Raw genomic sequence first — 17,128 nt, forward strand, 5'->3', positions numbered from 1 at the left:
TTACATATCATGGAAGAAGAAATGGTTGAATCAGCTCCAGGTAATTTGGGCTGGGTTCTTGGAAACAAGCATGGAAATGAATGATAAATGGGGAAGAATTAGACTGTTGTGTTTCTTTAGTACGAAGCAAGGGAGACTGACAACTACACGGAATTTCAACTAACTGTAAGGAATAAGCCTTTCTCCCTTGTTGGTTGCAGAGACAAGACAAGAATTTATGGGAAGAGAGCGATTATCCAGTGAGGCACAGCCCCACAACAAGTCTCAGTGTCTACAAATTGCTTCTTAAACCTTCCAGATCTCAAAGAGTTGTAAGCTTCCTAACTCTTAAATCAAATTCAATTTGGCTTTATTATCTTTTGGGTTTGTGATTTACTTGATTGATTGAAAGTTGGTTGAAAACTCCCACACGTTTTCAATGATATGATCCCTTCCCCCTTCACCACTTTACTTTTTCAGGTTTGGATTTTGTAACTACTTTAACTGTGGAGGACATGTTTTCTTAAAAAGTCGGAATACCTTAAATTTTATGTTGGGTCGGGTTCATGTGTCAATTTGTCGATCTGCAGAGAAATTATTTACGATCAAGATTTGTCAATTTCATGTCGGAAGATGCTAAAGTTCGAAGAATTTGACCACCTGGTCAGTAAAATCACTTTCCAAACATTTAGTTATCGGTCCATTTTTCTTTATTTTTAAAGGGAATCCATTAGTCATTTTTCTTCATTTTTTAAAAAGGCGCCTACCTCTCTCACCGGTGTTGGAAAGAAGAAAGTTTAACGGGTTAATGTGTCAATTTGTCGATCGGGAGAAAAAAATTATTTACGATAAAAATTTGTCAATTTCATGCTGGGAGATGCTAAAGTTCTAAGAATTTGATCACCTGTTTAGTAAAAACGCTTTCCAAACATTTAGTTATCGGTCCATTATTTCTTTATTTTTAAAGGGAACCCATTAGTGATTTTTCTTCATTTTTAAAAATTTCCCGTCTCTCTCAAGAGTGTAAGATAGAAGAGAATAGAAGTTGAGTAAAGGGATTCTCCCCAAAGAGTTTTGCGGGAATTGTCTCGAGTTCTTTCAACTCGTGACATTACACGATCAGTCAAGCTAAGCTAAGAGAGAAAAGTGGTCGTCCTTCCAATCAAGCAATACCCTCACCAATGTTAAATTTTAATGCTAAATTATTTCAAAAATCTTTAATATTACCCGTAATATTTTATAAATTTTTTAAAACTATCATTAAAATATAAATTCATTAAGATGTTAGACATGGTGTAATGTTGTTAATAATTATTACGTTTTAGATTATTACTATGTTAAATTTTTTAAAAATATTTTAATTAAATTTTACTTCAGTGATACTTTTGAAACGTTCAAAAAAATATTTTAAAATTAAAAAAAACAGGAATATTTTAAAATAAGAAGCAAAATTTAGGAATATTAATTTTTATAGTATTGCCAAATTGGAAGAGTAGAATGAAATGAATTGAGGAGTCATTTAAACCTAAGATTTAACTTGTTTGGAAAATATAAAATGGCTGTCGAGATTCTATTGCCGTTTTGACACCCTGACCTGTCCGTGAGTACGCGCCTTTCGAAGACGTGATTAAAAAAAAGAAAAAAAAGAAAAAAGAAAAAAGAAAAAAAAAAATATATATATATAAAGCGTTAGGCATCAAAAGTTAGATGAATATATTTAAAGCTCCGAGTCTGCGCTGCGCATTTCGAGGTTCTCATGTCTATTTGTTCAGTTGGAGCCTGAAGCCAGAGGTCTCTCTGTTTTCGCGCCTCCACGAAATCTCCGCCGTTTTTTCGTCTGAGTTTTGTAAAGAGAACGGCGAGAGAGAGAGCTATCAGTTTGCTTGTTGGTGTTCATGGCGTTTCAAGCAGTGATTTCGAGGAAGGTTTTAGACCGGAGCTTGAGTAGCTTCGGCGTCGGAGCTAGATCCATGTCGTCTTGGTGGAAGAACGTCGAACCGGCTCCGAAAGATCCGATTCTAGGCGTTACTGAAGCTTTCTTGGCTGATCCGAGTCCTAGCAAAGTCAATGTTGGAGTAGTGAGTTTCTGTTTCTACTTCTTCTTGCCTTGTTCGCCTTGGATTTTGATACGATTACTGTTTGATTGCTGGTGTAGCTTTGGTTGTGATTTGTGCTTTTTATGCTTCTATTGAGTTTTAATAACTAAGAACACAAACGTCGGAATGACAATCGAAGTTTCCATTGCGAACGATTCTAAAGCTTCATCATCTAAGAGGAAATCCACTTCCACTCGTTGATCTAAACTTTTTTCTCCATCTGTCTTTTGTCTATTTCGTGTTTTTTCATCTGATCTGTACTGTTCGCGCGCGCATTTGATTAGCTTTCGCATTAAGCTTTTAGTTCGTCGTCCTGTTTTCCGTGGTTGAAACTTTTGATCGCTTTAAGCGATGACGAAATCGTTAAATATTGGGAGATTCCTGTGTCAGAACTGTTTTAAGTTTGATTGTTGAATCTAGAAACAGGAGATTTTTCTTTCTTAGCTATTATTTTAATAATTCTGTTGCCTATGAGATTAGTTCAAAATTTGGATGGCCATCTCGATCGATCCAATATTTTTTCAAGTTCTCGGATCGGAAAGTTCCTTAAATATTTTTAAATTGTTGTTATGTTACAGGCAGACTATTGTCGCTTTTGATCTTGTGCTGTCTTTTTCAGTGGAATCTTTCAATTTATCTTTACGTTTTCCGTATCTTCTAGGGTGCATATCGAGATGATAACGGAAAGCCAGTGGTCCTCGAATGTGTGAGGGAAGCTGAACGGAGAATCGCAGGAAACCTGAATATGTAAGACGGCGTCTCGTTTATCGTAGTTTGGATGCACTCGTTTAATGTATTTTATTTTATAATTTAATTAACAACTTGCTGTTCTGATTGGATCGTTCTATCCTCCTCAAGTAGATGAGATGAAATCCTTTTTTAGTCCGTAGAACTGGACCATGGTCCATACCTTGTGGAATCTTTGCCTTTGTTACACGTACATTTTCATTCCACTATTTTCTAGTGGATTCCGATTTTGATTTTTCAATGTCTGTGAGTTGAGATGTCGTGCTTAAATGTTGATTATCCACAGCATGCTTTTGAGTTCTCATAGATAACTGTTGGAACCATTATCTAGCGTCATTAAATATAATGATTGTTGGATTAAGATAGCACTTCGGAACAAAAGTGATGATTGTATCTTGTGAATTGGCACCTGATCTTTTTGGAATAATTGACGCTGATGTAGCCTCAGAGGTTCTTATTTCTTCTTTACCAAATAATGAACTAGGTTCTGCACACTAGAATTTGAAGGAAAAATTGGAGAGTAATCAGAAAGAAAATTGAATGTTTAATTAAATTTAAACGACCTAGGTTTTTAATTAAATTCTTGATTATTTTACTCAGTTGCACTGAGACAAACTATTATGCTCTTCTTTTGGCTTATTCATTTTAGGAGATGGTGATAAGGTATAGAGTGATAGAATACTGCAAGGAGCCTATTGGCATTAGAATTGAGCATTTATTTTTCTATTAAAAAAGTGGAGTGCCTCTTTATTCCTCTGTTTAAGACACTAAAGACTCTTGAATCAAGTGTGCTCATTGACAAAGCCTAAGGTCTTCTTATTCACATGAAAACAACTTCCATTGGTGTATGCTAGTGTGGATTTTCTCGTACTTTACATCTTAGCAAGTAACATATATTTTGCTGTTTAATTCTTTTTGTACTTCTCATGGTGACTGCGACTTGTTAAATAGGAATGACAGTTTCAGTGTTTGATTAGTTTGAATGCATACGTGTAGATCTTTTTGTGTACAGACGAGGCATGTCACCTGCGTGAGCGTCACGCTTGAAATTGATTTATTTATTTGAGCTATTAAAGATATTGGCCACGTCTTGTCTGTTCTAACAGGGAGTATCTTCCAATGGGAGGAAGTATGAACATGGTGGAAGAAACATTGAAGCTGGCTTATGGAGAGAATTCTGACTTCATCAAAGATAAGAGGATAGCAGCTATACAATCTCTCTCAGGAACTGGAGCATGTCGTATTTTTGCTGACTTTCAGAAACGTTTCCTTAGCGGTTCCCAAATCCATATACCAGTCCCTACATGGTCCAAGTAAGAATTGCTGCTAAATCTGCATGGAACTTAAAAAAAAAAAAGGTCTACTTCATTGGTAGCCTGTTTCTCACTTAAAGATTTCCAACAGCCACCATAACATCTGGAGAGATGCACAAGTTCCTCAAACGACATACCGCTACTATCATCCAGAGTCCAGGGGATTAGACTTCGCAGGATTGATGGATGATATAAAGGTATAAAGCATGCAAGCTGTCTTATCCAACTCTAGTACTTTTAACATTCATGTTAACAGTGCCTCATGAGCACACTGCATTCTGTTGATTTCATTCTGCTGATGCCTTTTTTTTTTTTTCTCTGTTTAATTTGCATGACACTGTTTAGAATGCTCCAAATGGCTCATTCTTTCTACTTCACGCATGTGCTCACAATCCTACTGGAGTGGATCCCACGGAGGAACAATGGAGAGAGATATCACACCAGATTAAGGTCAGAATTTTTGGAATGATTGTTTCATAGATCATATCTTACAACTATTTCTTTGCCAGATATTGAACATTGTGATTTTTTAGGCCAAAGGTCATTTTGCCTTTTTTGACATGGCATACCAAGGTTTTGCTAGTGGTGATCCAGAAAAAGATGCAAAGTCCATCAGGATCTTTCTCGAGGATGGCCATCATATTGGAATTGCTCAGTCGTACGCTAAAAATATGGGACTCTATGGCCAGAGAGTAGGATGCCTTAGGTATGTGTCCACTAGATTGATTCCACTTCCATTTTTCCTTCATTTACAAAACAACATGCTATCTCCTAGTAATGTCTATACCTGGTGCATTTTTGTTGACTAACTTTGATGTGATTTTAATCACCTGTAGCTATCATTTAATACCTTTTAGGTTAGCTAAAAAAAAAAACACTTTCAATAAATATATTTATAGATCTTTAGAAAATGCTTTAAATCATTCAAAAAACTATACTAAACACACTTCAAATGATTTTTTTTTCTCCAGAAGTGCTTATAGACATATTGATACTTTTTCCAACAATTATTCCAAGCAGAAGTGGTCATTAGATCTCATGGTTATGCATTATAGATTAGAAGTTTGTTGAACAAAGTATTAATGCAGTTCACGAAGAATTCCTTATTTCATGAATTGAGTCCTTTGTTATTTGTTTGTTGTCATTAAGGATGATGATTAAATTGGTTGCAGTGTGCTCTGCGAAGATGAAAAACAAGCAATTGCTGTGAAAAGTCAGCTGCAGCAGCTAGCCCGACCCATGTACAGTAATCCACCAGTTCATGGTGCACTTATAGTTTCGACCATCCTTGGGGATCCAGAATTGAAGAAGTTATGGCTGAAGGAAGTTAAGGTAATATCTTCATGTTTATTGCTGTATGTGGTCATAATCCTTTTCTTCTGCATTCCCACTTCGATTTCATCATCAAACCAAAATCAGAATGCATATATCTTGTAATTTAACATAAACATGTAGAGGTCATTTTCTAGTTTTTCATTTTTTGTTTCTTGTTTTCAGTTTTTCAATAACATGAGTATTTTGATTCTTGTTTCTCATTTTTTAGATCGTTTCTAAAATTGTGTACGAAATTTGATAAAAAAATCATGTTGCTTATTTCTTGTTTCTATGTCCATTTTTTTTTAAACATAGATAAAAGCATTGTTTTATCATTTTTTAGTAATAAAATACAGAATAACTATCTAAACATAACAATAACAAAAAAGATGGATATTTAATTTTAGAAAACCAATTTTCATGTGTTTTTTATATTTTTAATTTAAAATTCTAGAGAACAAGAAACAGTAAATAGTTACTAAACATGCTTCTGTTTTTTTTTTTTTTTTTTTTTCAATAAATGGTTACATATATATATATATATATTTTTTTGGTCATACAATATCTTTTATTATGATTTCAAAAGTATGGATCAGAATTCAATGCCATAAATCTATGCCTGGAAATTTTTAGCTTCCATGAATTTGCCCCCAAGTACTTGTGAGTTAAACATAGTTTAATATGAAGAATGTTGAAATTACATTATATTTATTAGTCTTCCATCTGTTTTGGATGCTGATATTTTCCTCATTGAACAAATTGGAGGGGTAACTTCATCCTCACCTTATTTTGTTTATTCAGGTCATGGCAGATCGAATCATTGGTATGCGAAGTGCTCTACGAGAAAACCTAGAAAAGTTGGGATCTCCATTGTCCTGGGAGCATATAACCAATCAGGTACATTCAACTCTTTCATTTTCCGATAATTAACACCTTGTTTTTTATTCCTCAATTTTGAATATTTAACCGTTTACTAATATCCTTATTGGTTTTGATTGTTCCATTGCAACAGATTGGCATGTTCTGTTACAGTGGAATGACCCCCGAACAGGTTGACCGTTTGACAAATGAATATCACATTTACATGACTCGGAATGGCCGCATAAGGTAATTTCGTTTGCAAATGAATATCACACTTTGAATATCACACTTTGAATATCACTTTCAAAGATATTGTTTTCTAAATTTTAAAAACAAAAACAAGTCTTTTGAAAATTACTTGGTTAAGCTTCAAGATTTGCTTCAGAATTTGAAATGATTTTTAAAAAATAGATAACAAGAGAAAGGGTTTAAATTTTATTTTAATGTAAATTTTAAAAACAAATACAAGTCTTTTGAAAATTACTTGTTAGGCTTCTAGATTTGCTTCAGAATTTGAGATGGTTTTTTTAAAAAATAGATAACAAAAGAGGGTTTAATTTTTATTTTTGCCTCTCAATTGACTCATTGAACGTACTAAGCTTGTTTTGTTTCAAAGGGAGAGATTTTTTCTGATTGACTGATTCAGCACAAAAATAAATAATAATAATAATAATAATAATAAAACTTTAGTCTTAAAATTAATAAGTTTGTTTCGTTTTTGATTTTGAACTTTTAAAATACCAATTTTATTTTAACAAATTAATAATGTAGCTTTTATTATGTGTACTAACTTGTAATAATATGAACATGATTTTAAGTCAATTAAATTAAAAGACGAACATTGGGTAAAAATAGATTTTAGGTAGAAAGGTAACTAGACTAGATTTGTTTAGTTTTTAAAAAGTTTTTAGATTCTAAAATGTATAATTTCTTGCATGGTAAATTCCTTTTTGTTCTAATTTTTTAAGCAGACTTGTAACTTCCTAGAAGTTTAAAATTTTCAGAAACTACAGAAAAAAGTATTAGTTTTTGAAATACGGTTCCGCGCCTTCTAAGTGACGGCTGGCTTTTGTTGTGCTTTCCCGAATTGAGTACTCTCCCAGTGAACTGTTTGCTTACGAAATGAATTTGTATAAACAGCATGGCAGGAGTTACAACCGTGAACGTACCGTATCTGGCGAACGCCATCCATGAGGTCACAAAATCTGCTTGATTGCGTCTTACAAAAATTTTCTTTCTACATGATATACTACAGTCTACAACAAGATCTCTACTTGGTGAATAAAGGTATATTATTACAAACTCTTTAAAAATTCCTTCCATGAATAGGGGGAATTTGCAATTCACAAGTCATTTAAGTATAATAATGTCCAATTGATCTGAAGGTACACATTTTTTCCCATTTCCACCTAAATTATCATTAATTTATCCATTGCTTTGCTTTGTTTCTATAATTTCTGGGGAGTGCTAGACTATCAGGGTCTTTGAATTATAGTTTCTATAATTTAAATTTTAGCATATGATGGTCTTTTCTAGTGAAAATTTGCAACATTTAAGAACAAGTCTTCAAATTGTATGTTTATACTGTTTTTTAGATTATATTTTTCTTTTCTTTTCTTTTTTAAATTGAATTACATTACATATAATAACTTTCTACACTAAATCTATGATTAAAAAGTACTATATTTTTTCAAAAATAAATAAAACGATAATAATACTAAATTTAATATAATGTTAATGTATCTATCAAATTTAATGGAGAAATTTTCCCATAGAACCTGATCCCCATTCCCCGACCCCTAAACTGAGAATGAGGTTAGGACAGGGATGGAAAATCTCTAAGGAGACGAGGATAGGGAAGGGAAGGAAAATTTTCTGTTTGATAAAACAAAAATTAGAAAAAATGTGTTGTGTTAGAAAGGGAAGGAAAAGATGGGAAGAAAATTTAGGGAGTAAGAAAGTTGAAAGAGAAACAGATGTTTAAAGAGTGAAAAAAATAAAATAGGCGAAGTTTCACGATGAGATAAAAAGGCTGTAAAATGAAAGACAAGTTAGAAAGAATGCTAGGGGGGCCATAAAAAGTCAAATACAAAATTTTAAAATTTTTATAGGAATTTTATGTTTTTAAATTTTGTTCACAATTCTAATTAAAAAAAAAGCAGAAAATTGGATGGAATATAAAAACGAAATCTAAACCAAAAACCAAACGTTTTGTTAATTTTATTTACAATTCTAAAATACTTTTCAAATAAAAAAAAGCAGAAAATTGGATGGAACATCAAAAAGAAATTTAAAACTAAAAATCAAACGCTTTGTTATCTACTTTTTTTTTTTTTTTTTTCAAATGCTTTCAAATTTCAAGTAGAAGTTTTAAAAATTTTAAACAAAAGGTTATATTTTAATTTTTTTTTTTAAATTATATTTGGAATTTAGTTAAGAAGCAACACAAACATTTTTTTAAGAAAAACATAAATCATTGTGCAGAAATGATGAGAAAACAAGTTGAATATGGGCCTAAAGTTCGGAGATATAAAATTTCTAACATTTTGAAAAATCATGCCGAGCGAGGAAAAGAGGACGCTCAGAGGGACAAATGAAAGGAAAGGAAGAAAAAAAGAAAGCCAAAATGTATATACACTCCCAGTCCCGACCATTACCAAAGTTCCTAACTTAAACGATTTTTTTTTTTTTTTCTTTTTTTAGTCAGATGAGATGGTTTGAAGAAGAACCGAAAATAGAATGAAAGTGACAAAATTACCAAAAATATGCTTACAGAAAATGACGGCCGTCAACTTTTCATGCTCCGTATTATTGGTTCTCATCGGCAGATATCCCGTTTGATAGCTTTTCTTCTCTGCCTGCAGTAAAAGAAGTGAAGCTTCTCTTTCCTTTTTGTCCCCCTCCGGCAACAAATCTACATTCAAAAGCTTAGAAAATGCACCATACTATATACATTATGATATAAAAGTAGTGAACGACAAGAAGTAGAAATAATAAGTCTCCTATACTAAATAAGTACAAACAAAGAGCATAGCTGTCGATCATTATACGCTAACTGTATTAATACAATCTACAATAAGCCACTTAAGCTTGTAAAGGTATATTGCATCCCCTAATATCTAGCAACAATACAGGTACCCTTTCTATATACTCTCTCACCTATCTAGAATTTGTGCAGTAAAAGTTAATGTACAGACATAGCAAATATATTTATTATATTGGCAAAAGTAAAAGTATTTGATATTTTACCACTTCCACGGTGGCGCTGAATAAAGCCCCCCCCTACAGGCGGCTTTCTTGCTCAGAAGAACGTGTCCCTTAACGGCTTCGAGTTAATCTTATGTACCTGCTTGATGTGGGAATAGCAGTCCAGCCTGCCGCCGAACATGCTCTGGTATGAGCCTCTTTATCAATTCAGGCGAGGCTCCGGAAAGCTGAAAAATAAATTCAGAAAAGAGTCTGGTTAGTAGGATGGATGAGATCTTAAGTACTCAAATGGTGTTTATATGTTTCATTATTAAAACACTTTTTACGAAAAGGAATTTAATTAAATTTCTTGTTTGTTTGGAAGTGATTTTTAAAGTGATTTCTTATCATTCATTTTGTAATAATTTTTGGAAAATCAATTTCAAAGTGTAAAAAGGATTGAAAACCAATACAATCAAATTTGTTTCTTATTGGTTAAGAAACACTCTAGAATCAAATAAGGAGAAAAACACTTTTGACCTTCTAAAAGTGTTAAAGGAAGTTAATCCTATACGAAATGTCAAGGCTCGTTATTCTACCATATAATTTAGACTATTTTATGTGAACTCCTTTTTTCGAGTTTTTTTTTTTTATTTAGATTGTTGAAGGGTCACTAGTAGATACATGTATGAATAGATACACGGTAGATACATGTATGAATAGATACACATGCATGTATCTACTAGTGACCCTTCAACATAGACAAGCTTGCACGAACCACTCAAAACTTTGGGAAGTATAGTATTAATTATGCAGCTATATGCATAGGCTTATATAATTTACCGTCGGTAATAAAAACGTAAATGAAATACAGACATACTTCCTGTTTAAAGTTGAAGATCGGGGGCAGCTGACGGCCATTGGGAAGGCGGGCATTAGGCTCCCGAAGCTCATCAAAGAAGGGATGCGCACATGCTTCAAGCTGCCCATAGGGGACTATTTGGTCAGAAAAACAATCATTATCTATCATTAACAAACTAAGTTACATAGTTTATAGATCAAGATGGCAGAATTCGAGAATTCAGCCCATTGCATGACAAAAAGTGCCGACACGGTAAAGAGTTTATTGATATATACGCAAGTAGATTACCAATTAATAGGTACTTACGATGCATTATCAGATATCAACAATAGAGTATGGAAAGTAGAAACTCACAGCAGTGCACCGAAGACCGGGTGAATATTGAAGAAGCCTTGAAGCAAGGTCAATAGCTTCAGGTGGCATTCGTTTGTGGAATACCTAAATGTATATTTTGTAAATGTATTAATTCTATGAGACAAATCAATAACAAATTTATTCAATCAGACAAAAAATTTGTGCATGATTAGATTATTTACATAAATTAGAACTGGTTTGACAACTATTCATTTTAGTTTTTATAAAATTGTGCTTGTTTTCTCATAGTTTTTTGACAATGACTTTTATTCAAAACAACTTTTTCAGCTTTCAAAACTTAAAGCATATATAAAAAAAGATAGCAGAACAAAGAAACTGACAAGTAGAAGGATTGTTTATGGGTTTTATTTTTAAAAATCAAATATTTTAACATGAATATACTAATAAAATACCTTGTGCCACGGATGGGCTTTGATCTGAGGGAATCTAAAATCTGTATAATTAGGATTCATGCATCGAATTTCTTCTCGAGTTGGAGTGCCAAGAACCTGGAAATTGGTAAAAAGAAAAGAACATGTTATAACAACCATACTTCCATGACCATAAGGAATATGTTCACTGAACCAGGAAATAGGCTTCACCTTGATTATCTCAACCAGTTGATCAACTGCACTTTCCCCAGGAAACAATGGCTACAAAGAGATAACAAAAGTTAAACTGGATGGCTTTCATAACCTCTCTCTCCAGTAAGTAATAATCAGAAACTGCCTCAAGATGCCAACCTGTCCTAGAAGCAGCTCGGCAAGAACACAACCAGCTGACCATATGTCGATGGACGTAGAATACTCCGTTGCACCAAATATGAGCTCAGGAGCTCGGTAGTAACGGGAGCATATGTACGAGATGTTTGCTTCACCTTTAACCTGACGGCAGAAATATAATAAAGATACTGTCTACAGAAAATGATATAAGGAATAATTATTCGTGAACCAATTGTCAATACTATAACTTGATTGCTATGCATAATAAGCAAGTCTCAAAATCGGATGTCATAATTTTAGGCCACTTTCTGAGTATCTACACATACAGAAATCGTACTGATAACTTAACCTTGAACAAATATTCATTTTATTTCTCTCAAATAAAATCATTTGGCTAATTGAGGACCTATATCTTGTCACTCAAACAAATTCCCTTGTTTTTGGTGTAAAACCAGGCTCCGAATCAATGGCCATTAAACTTTGAGCATATGCATAGCCTTGTTCAACATTTAAAAGATAGAAATAATATAACCTATACCAGGACTTTTGCGCTGCCAAAATCACAAAGCTTGACCTGATGCGTGAGAGGATCGACCTGGAAAGTTTATTCTAAGTTAGAAGGAAACTTGAATGAACATGCAAATTGTAAGATGCTAATCTATTTGATCAAGTAGGAAGCTATTTGTAGCTGACAAACAATAAGAGACAAATAGATTGCATACCAAAAGATTGTGAGGCTTTACATCTCGATGACAAACCCCTGGAACAATGTGTATATAAGCTAGCCCCCTAAAGATCTAATAAACACTTTAATTTAGTATTGGAATGAAGATGAAGAAGGACAGAGAGAAAATGTTGAATAGTATCTGAGTGTGTGAGTTCATACTTGATAAGTGTAAAGTTTCACATAGATGAGTGGCATCCTCTGGTTCATAGTGCAGTAGTGCCTCAGTACTCGATACATAGTCTCAGGAACGTATTCCATAACCAGATTTAAGAAGAGTTCATCTTTACTGGTTGTAGAAAAAAAACAGTGCTTCAAGGAAACAACATTTGGATGATCCATCAAGCGCATCAACTGCAGCTCACGATTTTTGTAACGTCTGTCCTGCAAGACTTTCTTTATTGCAAAAGTCTCCCCAGTTTCCAAGCATTTAGCCTAAGAAGAGTATTAAAAAAAGTTTAATGGAAAAGAAAGGAAAAGAAAGGAAAAGAAAGGAAACTTTGACATTAGTTTTATTGATTTTTTTATACCTGGAAAACAATTCCAAACGATCCGGAACCTACAACACGTTCCGCCATGTAGCTAATAGTCTAAAGCAATGTGAAAATCAACGAAAGAAAAGTGAGCAGTTTAGCCACTCAAACATTGGAGAACATTAAAATGCTACAAGTGTTTCTGAGCACCAAGTTACAAGTCTTGGTTGCCATACAAGATGAAGAAAAATGACCGACAAATTTTTTTATTATAATAACTACGTTGAAAAAATATGAAGCCAATAAGTCATTTTAAGCCAAAAATAAAATTATAACCTGTTTTGGCTCGCCATTTTTTCCTCCAATAGTAGTGGAGATTATGTGACCAGTTACTGCATCCTTGCTCTCTACAACAGTCGATGACATTTCCTACAAATTTGTAGACACATATAACAAAAGATGAGTTAAAAGCCTAAACTATAAGGATGGCCGACATTTGAATACTTGGCAAATAACACCTCCCAAACTTAATGATATCAGCTACCGTCGAATGGCGTTGAAATAAACACAAAAGTCAACAGTGCCTCTCGAATATACATCTTTTTTTTTCTTTTTTCTTTTTTCTTTTTTTTATCAGAAACAGACTCTTTTCTTGATCATATTTAATATTAGTTCTCTTTTTCTACAGTGAAATGATTTTCTATGTGTGCAAATACCATCAAGGCTTGAAACACTAGAATACAAGAATATTATTGTCTAGAATTTTGAACTATCTGCGTTTTCCGATGCTAGTGCTTGGAATGCCTGTGAAAAATATGATGTGTCAAGAAAACTATGAAAAAGGAGAATCCAGTTTCAAAAAGAAAAAAAACGCTCGATGTCTTCAAAATATAGAATAATGAAAAGTTGAAACACAAATATCTCAAGAAACGCATACTCTCCTCCCGAAGGAAGATCAAATAAAATAAAAACTCGTTGTCTATCTAAACAACGCAAAAATAGAAAGAATCAAACATCATCAACATCCTCAAGCAAACTGCAAAGGTTTGAAACACAAGCAACCAAAAGGAAAAATGCTCAAATAGTTGAAACTACTGTACCTGAAGACCAAAAACATGTATTACAATACTCAAACCGACAATCATATTCAAGTATCAAGAATTGATCACCTATGGAGAAAATATTTCTCTCTTTAAGACAATAAAGCATATCAAACAAATTCAAGATAGAACACGATCTAACAAAGCAACTGCAGGCCGAATCAGATTGAGGTGTCATTATAATAGTACAAAATCGAGGAATGGAAAGAGAACGAAACACCGTCAGCAGCTAAGAAGACAAAATTTAGAAGGAAAAATATGCGAAGAGATCCGTATTCGTTTCCGACAACACAAATTTACTGTTCTTTGACGACTTCCAGAGAAACAAAAGGCTCTAACTAGATAAATACGCGTTTTATCTACTATTAATTTTAGCAGTCAAACTAAAAGCTCGAAATCAGGAGGATATCAGTCGAACGTTCCGAAATAGAAGAATGCAGCACGAAGAGCATACAGTTTCAAGGAAACATAAAAGCAGTTCCAGAACTCGATCCACAAAATCTCACCGATCGCATTCTCGGTCAGCAAAAAAAAGCAACAAAAGCATTCATCGAACTCCTCTGATCAGAGACCATAAGCATTACAAAATCAACAAGATCGCTAACAAATTGTTCAGACGCGAACAAAACAACACGAAAACGCGATCCATGAACCGACGCCAGAAAAACTACAACAAACACTACAAACCTCGAAAAAAAAAATAAAAGCAAAAATCACCTTATCGGAGTCCATTTCAGAATCACGGAGAGTGTAGTCTGATAAGGTTCAGAGGATCATTTCCAAAGCCAAAGCCGTCGCCGCAGAATCTCCGGTAGCCGACAATGAAATGCGATAAGCACTACAAATCAGAAGGCAATGCGCGATTGAGAGAACACTGAGGTCTCGCCGTTTCAATTTCTACGTGGAATTTCTCGGTTCGTTCATCATCTTTACAGTGAGAGAGTTTGAGAAGAGAGAGAGAGAGAGAGTGGTAGACCAACTCGATTAAGAGAGTGCCGAATGGTCCAGTCAGAGAGCTTTATAGAAATGGTATCTTATGATCTTATCTACGTCCAGTGTTAGTGCCGGTGGTTCTGTGGTAGACGCCACACGGTAGCTAATATGGACCTGCGGCCACGTGGACGTATTCGACGAGGATCGCATGATGTGGAACCCAATTATTCACCATTTTAAAACAAATACCTATTTCTCATTTATTATTCACTATATTGTATATTTAGTATTTATCTTATTGGTAATAATTTATTGTAACCAAATTGATTTAATAATATTGTATTATTATTTTTTTCTTTTCTTTTAATAATATATAAATATAAATTGGCAACAATATTTTTAACCTTATAATAACCATTTTAAACCTAAGCTTGCTCATAGTTTAATATTAGAGTCCACTAAAATATTTTTCTTTTTTTTTTTCTTTTAATCGAGATAATATGATCCCATGTGTAATAGTCAAAGCTCACCGCTAACATATATTGTCCGTTTTTGCTCGTTACATATCGTCGTCAGTCTCACGATTTTAAAACGCGTCTTCTAGGGAGAGGTCAAAAAATACTTCATTCCCCTCTCTAGCTAACGTGGGATCTCACAATTCATCACTGTAAGGTCCAAAGTCTTCGTTGACACACTGCCCTCTGTCTAACTTTGATACCATTTGTAATGCTCCAAGCTCACGACTATTAGTTATTGTTCTTTTCAGAGTTTCCCTTTTAAGCTTCTCCTCGAGTTTAAAACGCGTCATTCAGGGAGAGGTTTCCACACTGTTATAAGAAATGCTTCATTCCCCTCTACAATCAATATGGGGATCTCGCACCGTCCTCATACAAAAAAAATCTCAACTCGTGAATTTATTATCAATATTACAAAAAATATATATTTAAATATGTTTATCAATTATTGTTTTAGAATATTACATAATCCAATTAAGACATGGAGCTTAGTAATTTACGTTTCTACCCATGAAATTAGCAATAATTATGTCACCTTAATTATAGTCTTAGCATTCATAAATATGTATTAAGTGGCATTAACACGTAGAAACTGAAAAGACGACAGAAATTAGGTAAAAGAAAGCATCTTTCTTATTTGTAGCTATTATTTATATATATATATATATATTTTTGTTCTTACTTCTTAATTAATCTAGTTAATTAAGATTAATTAATTAACTACCCTGCAATTTCGTCTAATCTCAGTGGGTAAACCAGGCGGAGGACTAAGATTCCCCATCTTAATCATTGCGTTTACGAAATCCCTTCTAAAGGTTAGGAGACTTTTACTGTAAGTCTGAACCAAGGCGTCTTGTGAGCCGCCGTTGAAGAGCTCTTGGTCGGAATGTAACAGCCCACGCTGTTCAATCAAGTCTTTGAAATATTGGTTGTCGAACCTCTGGGTGGTCGAGTCGAGAGGGGCCAAGTTCGCGTCGCCGCCTGTGAACGGACAGTTGTCTCTCCGCTGTTCGGCGAAGGCGGGATCGATGTTGGTATCGTTGTAGATGCGTCTTCGGAAGAATCGACAACTAGCCATACCAATAGTGTGGGCGCCAGAGAGGGCAGTCATCTCATTGGCGTTGAAGCCTTTGGCATTGAACATCGAGATGAGCGTCGGAAGGTCGGAGCCTGGCCCCGGGAGGTTGTTATTAGCGTCACTCTCGCTCGCCGTCCTCGAATCCTTCCGACCGAGTAGTACATTCCAATCAGGACCTCCGAGCTATACATTTTTAAAAACGAAGTCAATTTATACGTACTGCATGTAAAATCATGCAACGTAGTGAAAGGATAAAAAAAGGGTCAAAATTACCAAATCAACCCCATCTCGAGCGGCAAGAGCAAGAATATCAGCACAAGAAACGGTGTTCTTGCAAGTAGCTTCGACTTCGGTTTTAATTTTGTCAATCACTTCGAACCCTCTAGCTGTGTCTCGATTAGGAAATGCATTCTTTTCGCCCGTAAATGTCGGTGTATCATCGAGCAATATACTACCATCACAACCCTGCATTTAAATTAACGAGGTTATATAACATCTCGTTCAAAATGTCATAGAAAACCACGTGAAAATTGAAGCTCATATGTTCAAGTTATCGTATTAATATTGCACAGATCTGTTCTAAAGATCATATGTTCAAGTTTCACCATACGTTAACAAAACAGTCGTGGAAGAACAGGCGAAGAATAGAAGCTCCCATACGTTTTTCTGTGATAACAGCTTTAGTCATAACGGAACGAACGGTTCGTTCGAGATTGGGACAGCTTTTCGCGTAAAAGTTGGCTGAGAGCTGAGCATTGGCTGAGAAGGCTAAAAGGGAAAGAACAATGGAAAGATGGGAAATGGACGCCATTAGAGCAAAAAGAAGAAGAAGAAAGTTTGAGTGCGAGGCTTTTGCTGTGAGGAGTTGATT

At 34.4% G+C, this 17,128-nt stretch overlaps 3 protein-coding genes across 3 annotated transcripts; 1 reads left to right on the forward strand and 2 right to left on the reverse strand.

Annotated features, from left to right (window-relative positions):
* Nucleotides 1–83: 83 nt before the first annotated feature.
* On the forward strand, nt 84–7,764 carry LOC111792992 (aspartate aminotransferase, mitochondrial). The gene is made up of 11 exons (XM_023674644.2): nt 84–311; nt 1,752–2,057; nt 2,737–2,822; nt 3,929–4,135; nt 4,227–4,332; nt 4,481–4,585; nt 4,669–4,841; nt 5,308–5,467; nt 6,251–6,346; nt 6,462–6,556; nt 7,451–7,764. Exons 2-11 carry the CDS (start codon nt 1,875–1,877, stop codon nt 7,521–7,523), a joined length of 1,284 nt encoding a protein of 427 aa, XP_023530412.2. The 5' UTR covers nt 84–311; nt 1,752–1,874; the 3' UTR covers nt 7,524–7,764.
* A 1,531-nt stretch (nt 7,765–9,295) lies between these two features.
* On the reverse strand, nt 9,296–14,731 carry LOC111792993 (shaggy-related protein kinase zeta). The gene is made up of 12 exons (XM_023674645.2): nt 14,449–14,731; nt 12,968–13,060; nt 12,689–12,748; nt 12,321–12,593; nt 12,157–12,231; nt 11,973–12,029; nt 11,456–11,596; nt 11,315–11,365; nt 11,126–11,221; nt 10,713–10,796; nt 10,377–10,478; nt 9,296–9,744 (listed from the first exon to the last, which is right to left on the reverse strand). Exons 1-12 carry the CDS (start codon nt 14,461–14,463, stop codon nt 9,649–9,651), a joined length of 1,143 nt encoding a protein of 380 aa, XP_023530413.1. The 5' UTR covers nt 14,464–14,731; the 3' UTR covers nt 9,296–9,648.
* A 1,132-nt stretch (nt 14,732–15,863) lies between these two features.
* LOC111793760 (peroxidase P7-like) lies at nt 15,864–17,094 on the reverse strand. Its single transcript, XM_023675793.2, has 3 exons — nt 16,868–17,094; nt 16,531–16,722; nt 15,864–16,440 (listed from the first exon to the last, which is right to left on the reverse strand). Exons 1-3 carry the CDS (start codon nt 17,066–17,068, stop codon nt 15,892–15,894), a joined length of 942 nt encoding a protein of 313 aa, XP_023531561.2. The 5' UTR covers nt 17,069–17,094; the 3' UTR covers nt 15,864–15,891.
* Between the last annotated feature and the right edge of the window lie 34 nt (nt 17,095–17,128).

Source organism: Cucurbita pepo, chromosome 4, assembly GCF_057944985.1.
Source record: "Cucurbita pepo subsp. pepo isolate OVF chromosome 4, ASM5794498v1, whole genome shotgun sequence".
NCBI lineage: Eukaryota > Viridiplantae > Streptophyta > Magnoliopsida > Cucurbitales > Cucurbitaceae > Cucurbita > Cucurbita pepo.